The 9,696-nt window shown below is 35.8% G+C and overlaps 1 protein-coding gene across 1 annotated transcript; it reads right to left on the bottom strand.

Annotated features, from left to right (window-relative positions):
* Positions 1-7,882: 7,882 nt before the first annotated feature.
* On the bottom strand, positions 7,883-8,872 carry LOC141486182 (uncharacterized). The gene is made up of 3 exons (XM_074183901.1): positions 8,696-8,872; positions 8,220-8,333; positions 7,883-8,133 (listed from the first exon to the last, which is right to left on the bottom strand). The coding sequence occupies exons 1-3, from the start codon at positions 8,832-8,834 to the stop codon at positions 7,883-7,885; spliced, it is 504 nt and encodes a 167-aa protein (XP_074040002.1). The 5' UTR covers positions 8,835-8,872.
* Positions 8,873-9,696: the final 824 nt, after the last annotated feature.

Raw genomic sequence — 9,696 nt, forward strand, 5'->3', positions numbered from 1 at the left:
ATTTGAATCCTGTTGACATTTTCTTTGGGGTCATATGAAGTCACTGGTTTATGAAACAGAACCAAAAAGCCAAGAAGAATTAGTCGCCCGCATTCAAGCTGCATCGATAACGATTGCCGAAAATTTAGAATCATTTGAAAATGTGCGATTTTCTATGTTGCGCCCTTGCAGATCGTGTATAAGTGTTGACGGAAAAAATTTCGAACAATTACCCTATTGATTATTCATCAGATGTTCTCATTATTATTCAAAAGCACATTTGAATTTTCAATGTAAATTTCAAAAAGAAATTCGTGTTTATGAGTCACTGTTCTAGAATTTCAACAGTATTGTTTCTTATCACATTATCTAAAATATGTGTAGAGAAGGTATATTTTGAACATGATATTTCCACTCAAAGATGAATTATGAGTACCGACATCCAACTAAGAGTTATGTAATTAGCTGTAAATAGACAACTTCCATTTCTTCATTTATTTAAAAAACTTCATTTACTGACTAGAGTTAGCGAAGATCTTATCAGATGGTTATTCAAATAAATTGACTTCTTCCAAATACATTTCTTTTTTTCAGGCGTATAATTAGAGTCTACTGGTAAAATTTTGTTTTTCGGCTTCATCTGTGAAAATTTGAAAATACTGTATACTTTGAGAATGTTTTTCTTTTTCTTATTAATGAATATTCTTCAAGATATTTACGATTCTACAAAGAGAAGTGTGATTTCACGAATGGGAAAGACAGGATAATTGTGAACAAAAAATAATTTTCCCAAAATCCAGAATAATGGTGTTATTTTAGGATTATTGGAGCCTAACTCAGTCGAGATTCCGAATGATCGCAAATTTTATTTGGGGTCACTTTTTTTCAGATCACAAAGTCACTCGAAGATCTGAGAACAATGAAAACATTTCAACAATGAAATCTATTGACAAGCACGAAAATAAGCCTCAAGAGTTATGATTTGTCATTACAATATGCTAAACATAACAAAAATTGGTACGATGATAGAAAACCCACAATAATTACCATCACTTGCAAGCGCTAAATTAATGGTAAAATCATAAAAGAGTTCAAATAATTTTGGTTTTGGAATTTCGATTATTTCAATCGATTTTTCCCATATAAGAATGCACGTATCAGTTCAACTCAATTTTTCTCGAAAACTACTGGTTTTTTCATAGTGAATGTTTATTTGGTTTTTACGTAAAATTGATCAAGGAATTCAAAAAAAGACGGTTGTGGATATAAAGTCAGTGGCGTAAAAAATAAGGGGGGAAATATAAGCTATTACCCCGCTGGAACGCCACTGGCTACTGATACTGAAGCAAACATACCACTGGAGGAAGCACATTCTAGCTCGTAATCGATTTGCTGAGTTTCATTAATTTATTCCTTTTAGTCCGGGAGCTACGACGAAAAGGGTCTTTTTATTTTGCAACTTCAACGCCCTGTATTTCTGAAACGGCTCATTTCCGTACACACATGTCCTACCTCATTTTTCATCATTTTGCAAGAGGAATGACGTGGTATAAGTTTGTCCGTCGAATTCTGAAACACCCTGTATATATAAATAGAGATTTTATCGAGTGTGCATGATATAAATCAAAAATGAAAAATTCGTGGATACAACACTCCAAACAGGGGGGCAAACCGCGGACACGTGTTTCTGGCTATTGGCCTCATCAGCGCGGTGCAGCTAAGTGTGAAGATGGGCAACACTTGTTTGCCGAAAGCAGGAAACAACACAAACGCACGGAGTCAACAACAGGAGCCAACCGCACATTTGTGGTTCCAGTCAGAAGACCTAGAATTCCCAGGCTACATCTAACACGACCACGTAGGCAGCTATAGCTACCTGCGTGACGTCCGGGTCCAGGATATGAATACAAATAGAGATTTTATCGGGTGTGCATGATATAAATCAAAAATGAAAAATTCGTGGATACAACACTCCAAACAGGGGGGCAAACCGCGGACACGTGTTTCTGGCTATTGGCCTCATCAGCGCGGTGCAGCCAAGTGTGAAGATGGGCAACACTTGTTTGCCGAAAGCAGGAAACAACACAAACGCACGGAGTCAACAACAGGAGCCAACCGCACATTTGTGGTTCCAGTCAGAAGACCTAGAATTCCCAGGCTACATCTAACACGACCACGTAGGCAGCTATAGCTACCTGCGTGACTTCCGGGTCCAGGATATGAATACAAATAGAGATTTTATCGAGTGTACATGATATAAATCAAAAATGAAAAATTCGTGGATACAACACTCCAAACAGGGGGGCAAACCGCGGACACGTGTTTCTGGCTATTGGCCTCATCAGCGCGGTGTCACGCAGGTAGCTATAGCTGCCTACGTGGTCGTGTTAGATGTAGCCTGGGAATTCTAGGTCTTCTGACTGGAACCACAAATGTGCGGTTGGCTCCTGTTGTTGACTCCGTGCGTTTGTGTTGTTTCCTGCTTTCGGCAAACAAGTGTTGCCCATCTTCACACTTGGCTGCACCGCGCTGATGAGGCCAATAGCCAGAAACACGTGTCCGCGGTTTGCCCCCCTGTTTGGAGTGTTGTATCCACGAATTTTTCATTTTTGATTTATATATATATATATATATATATATATATATATATATATATATATATATATATATATAAATATACAGTGCTCGATTTCTAGAAATTGAGGTACCGGAACTACAACCTGCCGAGACTTATCACCCACCCCCTTCTATTATATATCATTCCATCACCACAAAACAGTGTTTGCCTGTGTAGAGAATTAGGTTCTTGAAAGGAAATAAGAAGACTTTATAGAACTCAAACTTCTTTTATTAACATAAATAGAAGTAGAGCAATACAGCGTTACTTTTTGTATTCGGATTCTTTTTAAAATACAGTCCAAAACTTTAACTTGTTTTCATCGTATTTCTTTTCTCTTGATCTCTCCTTACTATTGACAGCTAGCGCTGAGTGGTGTCCAGAAACAAGCCAAGTGTCAACGTACTTTTCTGGTTGAAACAGCCGGAGAGGAGGTCCATTTATTTTTACAAACCACAGGCCAGACACCGTTGTAATTTTGAGTGACGATCTCAGAGGTGTTATTATTAAATTCATTTGAGAAAACCCTCTTTCACATTCACTTGATGAAATGGCAACCGAGTTGATCGATTGCTCGAGCCGACAGAGGCTGTCTGGTAACGTTCTGGAGTAGATATATTCTCGGAAACCCGTTATTAACTGTCTTTCGTTAAGCTTAAACCTGGAAGCAAGTTTCCTCATTTCGTTTTCTCCGAACGTTATTGGGATGTCTTCAGGCCAGTTTCTAGTGTCCATAACTTTGAAAGTTTCTACTAACTTACTGTTTTTTTCATTTAACAGTCTCGCTTCAATAGACGTTTTCAGTGCTCCGTTAAATTTTTCCGGGTTCATCGGTTGGTCGTTTACTCGACCAGCTTTTGTTTGGAGAGGAACACTGAAAAAAGACAAGTTGTCAACTGCTTCTTGGGCCATTTTAGAGTATAAACCAGGAGTTGTGTTCCTTTGAATGAAGCAACTACGATTTGCAATTTTCTATTTGCATAGCTCAAATCTGCGTTGCAATGCTGTAAAGCTTCACTTAGTTCTGAAAGCTCTTGTAAAGCGTCAGTCATCAAACCCAGGTCTAATATGAAATTTGTATCTGTGATTTTGTTGAGGAGGCCTGAAAAAGTACTTCTTTCTTTGTTGTCTCTAGTTGTATCATTTGAAGATTCTTTGAAGTGTTGTACTAACGCCTCGTAGGACTCCCATACAGCTGAGACAGATCTGAAACTAGATGCGACCCAACGGGTGCTCAAAACTCTTCCAATTTTGAAATTTCTGCCTCTAATAGATTCGCACAGTTCCGGAGTTCCCTACTGTTCTTTGGTGAGGCGTGATAGACAACATAGAGTTTATCAATAAAGGATTTGAATCTGCTTACTCCTGAAACAGATTTAATAACGTCTGAAACTGACAGCTCAAGTCTGTGGTTTGCACAGTGCCAGACAATAATAGAAGGGAATTTTCGACAAAATAATGCCCCAATTCCTTTGCGTTTTCCGAGCATGGTAGCAGCACCATCACAAGTTAAGTGTGTCAAGTTATCGCTTAAAAACTGCTCAGATAACCCATTTGAATGAAGGCAGTTCATTAAAGAGTCTACCAGATCCAGAAATACGTTAGTGGAGCCACACATACCAGTTTTTTTCAAAGAACACCGGACGTATACAATCAAACTTGACTTATTACTTAAAGAAGTGGATTCATCAATTATCAGACCAATTTTTGTCTCATTCTCAATAATTTCACTTACAAATTTTTTCTTCATTTCCTTACTGATGTGCAAAGCAATGTTAGCACAAGCTTTGTCAGAATGTAAAATGCGACCCATGTTAATCCCGTTAAGTTCTTGCAAATCTATTTCTGTTTCAAAATCATTAAAGGATTGATTTTCTTTAACAACCTTGTATGCCACTCGAAATATTTTTTCGGTCACTTCTTTTTCCTGGGAACGCTGTTTTAAGATATTTTTCTCCAATGCTCCGTCTTTAGCTTCCGATAAAATTTTATCTGCTGCTTTATGGCCAGCACTCTTTTTGTGGTCATGAATTTTTTTCCTTAATGAAGTTTGTTTTTTCTCTTTTGTGTCTCCATAACTGTCTATCTCACCATTTGCCCATTCTTTTGAAATTTTCATGCCTGTTTTTTTCTTTACAGATAAGATCCCAACTTCCTTACAAGTCCTACATCCTAACATTCCATTTTTAATAAACAGCCAGTCATACCTTTTGCAAAATTCTGTTTTTTGCGAGTTATTCCAACAATCTGGCAAGTCATTGTTGCATTCTATCTGCTGTTCTTTTTCTTTAGTAGGTTTCACATTAATTTCAAATCTGGTTACCTTTTCACTGGTAGAAGATGGTTGTGACGTCGATGAAATCTGTTGTTCATGGTTGTCTGGACATGCAACAGTTCGTTTAAGTCTTTTACTGTCACCCGAAGACGAAAAGTAATCTGTTAATTTTTTGTTCATTTTACTTCACAATAAACACTTCACTAACTTCAATAGACCACTACTACTGAGCAACTGAGCGAATGCGTAATACGACCACAGAACACGCTATCTATACAGAAGGGCAACTTGAACGGCGGCACTTTGATCTTTTGGGGTCAATTTTTCGTTACCTTGATTTAAAGCTTGGCTTGTATATTGTCATTTCTAGGCGGTAAATTCAAACTGTCGGTTGATATACATTTCAAGTGATACACCTTTGTGAACTTTCTAATCTTAGCATTTCTGCTTCTGAAATGAAATTTGGACAGTTTCAATTTAATTTGAAGATACGGCCCTAGGAAGGTCTAAATATTCCAGAACATAAAGTTCTTTTACCAAATTGGTCTTGAGGCTTCTTTGTTGATTAGCAGTCTACATTCATTATTCTTTAGTAAATAAACTCTTTTTGCACGTTTATTAACAGTACGTGAAGTAGATATGAACAACAATCACCTCTTATTTTGGTATGAGTGGAAAATACCACTGAAGTGATGTAGGCCTACCTATTTTAATGTTCAGATTTTTTATCAACTTAATTTTGCAGGAACGAACGTTTTTAACTACTCTGTTCATACTTTATCTGATATTAATGAAATTTATCAGCACAAAAACACCAGAACCTCAAAAAACAACTTTATTGTACCAAATATATATATATATATATATATATATATATATATATATATATATATATATATATATATATATTCTCAAACGACCGCAACAATTTTGTTACTTTATTCAGCAAACATATTGTAGAGCAACACAACAGAAATTGTTCAAAAAGAAAATGTTTGAAATAGATATTTTATCAATTCTTATAATAATACATGCATGCATTTTTACATAAGTTTAACACTATATTGATCACAGATGATTTAATATAACAAATTTTCTGTTTTTTTTTTTCATTTTTGAGCCAATAGGGATTCTTTTCCCGAATTCCCTATTCGCATATTTAAGGGAATAGAATATCCTCATCCTAATGAACAAGGTAATTATATATTTCTTTGGAAAATTTGGACACTCGTGCTGAAAATCAACATTTTTCATTTTATCATAGTAAATATGGGATATTCTATTCCCCTTACAAACTTCATCAAACATGTTGACAAAAATATTTTCCAAATTATATATATACTCAATGAATTTTTCATTCGGTCTTCTTAGACCTCCATATAAACTCTTATTGTTGTCATAGGCCTTCAAATGTGTAAATAATTTTGCCATATCAAAATCTTCCGAATCTTTGGAAAATTTTATACATACCTGACAGCTGTGAACATTTAATGCTTTCTTTATTATATAACCGCAAACATATGTGAATGAATTTTGTACTGGCAATTCTTCATCTTTATAGCTATAATCCCCCATTGCAAGAGCACCTTCAGTGGATTGTTCTACATTATCTACAATGCGGGTATTGATATCTAATTGTTTTATATCAGTAAGCAGGACATCGAAATCGTCAATACAATTTGCATTACCACTATTGAAGTAACTTTGGCAGAAAAGTTTTTTGAAAGCTCGTATGAATTGAACCGGTGTTGGGTTAATACAGTTGCCACCTTGCTGACGAATACTTCCAAAAAAGTTTTCCACAGAATCTTGGTTCACACGTCTGGTTTTCAAATATTTAAACCCATCACCCTTCAGTATTTCCCATAATTGCTTCATACCATTAATTGTTATCAACCAGCAAGTTACGAATTTAACATTTGAAGTTATTTCTTTCCCCTCTTGATTGAATACTTTCAGTTTTTTCAAGAACATGATCATATCCTCCAAAAATTCATTTTGGTATTTATCACTCTCAAATACATTATTGAATCTATTTGGAGAATTCTTCACCGATGCATTCAATATATCAAACAAATTATTAATTTTTTCAATGAATTCAGCAGTATATTGCATTGGGAGGTAGCCCACCTAGACTCACGTAAGTGGTCATGCCACTGGCAACTGTGTTACTGATTATTTGTGTTGCTAATTTACCTTTCATCTTCTCGAAGTTTGTAGGACTGATATGAGAGTCCGTGAGGTTAGGAGCACACCTAAAGGCCAGTTTTTTGTCTTGTTCGTAAAAATACTTTATATGTGACCAAGAAGTTCTGTTTCCATCAAATTCGATGATATTTTTCAAGAGATTATTTCGAGTTGCTTTGAGTACATGAGGTGTATCAAATAAATATAAAATTTGTTTATCTCCTACCATAAATACTGGATTATCTGGTGCGACTCCAAGTTTTTTTGACAATTTCATGAAATTTGAACCCATATCACTTACAAAAGCACCAATAATGAAACCTATATTTGTTAACTTTGGTATGCATTCCTCTATAATTAATTTCAAGTCATCTGCCCTTAGAGTTTCATTAACGAGAAAATATGCCAAAGGCTGCTTTCAATTGAAGTAAAGTCCTCGTATCATAATAACAGTAGCATGATTTGCTGTTATGAATTCTTTGCTACCATTACCGTAATCTTGTAGCCCTACAATCTCATCACTTCCTGTGTTATAAAATAAATTGGATTTCAATGCCATTTCATCTACACACAAAAAACAATGTTTATCCTGATCCAACATGGAAGTGATTTTTTTCTCCAATGTTTTGAAAAGAGTTTCATTTTGCTACAGACAACTTTCTGTGTGATATATTGCAATGAACGTTTACATGGTAAATGTAAAATTTTTGCAAAAAAATTGTATGCTCTTGGACCCAGGAAATAAAGTGTGAGGGCAAACTGCTTATACTCTGCAGTATATCTCCTTCCCTTTGCCTTCGTTGACTCCAGCCTAGCCTGTATTTTCACAATATCAGCAAGATTTTGAGATAGAAATTGGTCACAAATTTTGTTAAAATCATCAAGAGAGAACTTTTTTTTGTATCCAAAGCTTCTCTGGCAGCATTTTTCTTCTTCATGTTCTTCAATGTCTGTCTGAGTTTCTGCTTCCGTGGAGTCTGTGAACTCAAAGAAGCTGGAGTTTGAGTCATTGCAGAAGGGGACATCATGCAGCTGGGAGTTTCCTCTGGCTCATCAACTTTTATAAGTAGATTCTCTGCAAAAAACATCCTATGAATGAATTGTAAATTTTTACAATTTTCGTGAATCGCAATAAACGACCCTTTGATATCGCATTTTTACCTGACATATTTGAGCATGGTGATTCTTCCATCTCAAAGGTTCCACAGCCTACGGATAGTTGCCCTGATGTGGATGGTTGATTCAAATACGAAGTTGGTGGAACTATTTGAATGTCTGAAAATCAGAGTTATTTTCAAATGATAGGTATGGAAAACAGTTACTATTTTGGTCTAATTTATAAAAACGTCTCCCATTCAGTGCCCCCCAGTTGAATATTGATCAATTTTGCTGAGGAAATTTTTGCGTTCGAACAGATATGCTGGTATGATTTCATGTGACGATCAATCTTCAATCCCAAGTATTAGACAAACTTTTCAATTTCTATATCTATTAAACAACAATATTTGCAAGTTCAGTACTAAAGACTCGTAATCTAACAGCTGAAATCAGTCTATTATTACAGATTGACAAAACCAGTTTTCTGATTTTTTATGTAATAATTTCGTGAAAGAGATTTGAATGTATGAAGTTCTTACCTGATAAAATATTAACTTTCACAGGCTTAACAGCTTCTTCTTCTAGAACACCAGCTTTTCGTTTGAAGTTATGGGCAAAAACTGTTGGGACTGCTTGAGGAATCAAATATTTCTTCAATTGGGATTTATTCAAAAACATGTTACTCTCAAAATGAAGTTCACACAAACGATAATGGCCATAAAGAGCTTCTGATCATTTGCCCAATAAATCTTCTCGATTGCAAGCTCTCAACCAATCTTTGGCTCTAAAAATGGTTTATTCATAAGTATTCAGGTGAAACGTTATTCAAAAATGCATTCATCCATGCGATAATAAACCATACCTTTCAATATCTTTAGGAAATCTAAAGAGAGACGTCGTCCTATTCCTTGATTTAGAGTCGCATCCTCGATAGGCACAAACACTTCCACCTCGGTAGCTAGCCATCTTTAGTTGTTAATAGTTGAGTGTATTATTGTTACTATTCTAAGACCTAACCTCACTTACACAATATACAAGGTTGACAATATACAAGCCAAGCTTGCGATTTAGCGGAAACGCTTCAGATGCGCTTCTGTATAGATAGGGTGTTCTGTGTAACAGGTTTGGGGCGCCATCTAGGATGGTTTGCTACCTATGACTGTGATTTCGCTTAGCGGGAACCATTTAAAGTTGTGTTTCTGTTACTTGGGCCTTATTACCCGATAGGCCTTATTGGCCGCACCTACCTTAATAGTTCTTTCAGTTTTCTCCTCTTGTTAGATTATGATAGAATCCTCTGAGGTTATCGGGAGTAAATGGTAGCTGTTCCTGAATGTTATCGAATTTTTTGGTGCAATAGCCTCACTTTTTCCATCATACATCATCATACCAAAATGGTATCATCGTTCCTATTTCTGATCGTTTTTCCATTTTTCCTGAGATCAACTTTACTCCAATCTTTTGCTTTATCGAAAGAGTATCGACATTTAGTTATTCCGAACTCCTCGATCTGGATCCACCTCAACTCTCTAAATACAAC

This window comes from Leptinotarsa decemlineata, unplaced genomic scaffold, assembly GCF_025532065.1.
Source record: "Leptinotarsa decemlineata unplaced genomic scaffold, Ldec_3_MD MMD2_tig00026347_RagTag_RagTag, whole genome shotgun sequence".
In the NCBI taxonomy this organism is placed as follows: domain Eukaryota; kingdom Metazoa; phylum Arthropoda; class Insecta; order Coleoptera; family Chrysomelidae; genus Leptinotarsa; species Leptinotarsa decemlineata.

What these genes read in the sequence shown, in the direction of transcription:
- LOC141486182 (XM_074183901.1), bottom strand. Translation starts at nt 8,834, where the DNA reads ATGTTTTTGAATAAATCCCAATTGAAGAAATATTTGATTCCTCAAGCA. An exon ending in GAAAGTTAATATTTTATCAG is followed by an intron (nt 8,334 to 8,695) that starts GTAAGAACTTCA and finishes TCTGATTTTCAG; the next exon opens with ACATTCAAATAGTTCCACCA. An exon ending in ACCATGCTCAAATATGTCAG is followed by an intron (nt 8,134 to 8,219) that starts GTAAAAATGCGA and finishes TGTTTTTTGCAG; the next exon opens with AGAATCTACTTATAAAAGTT.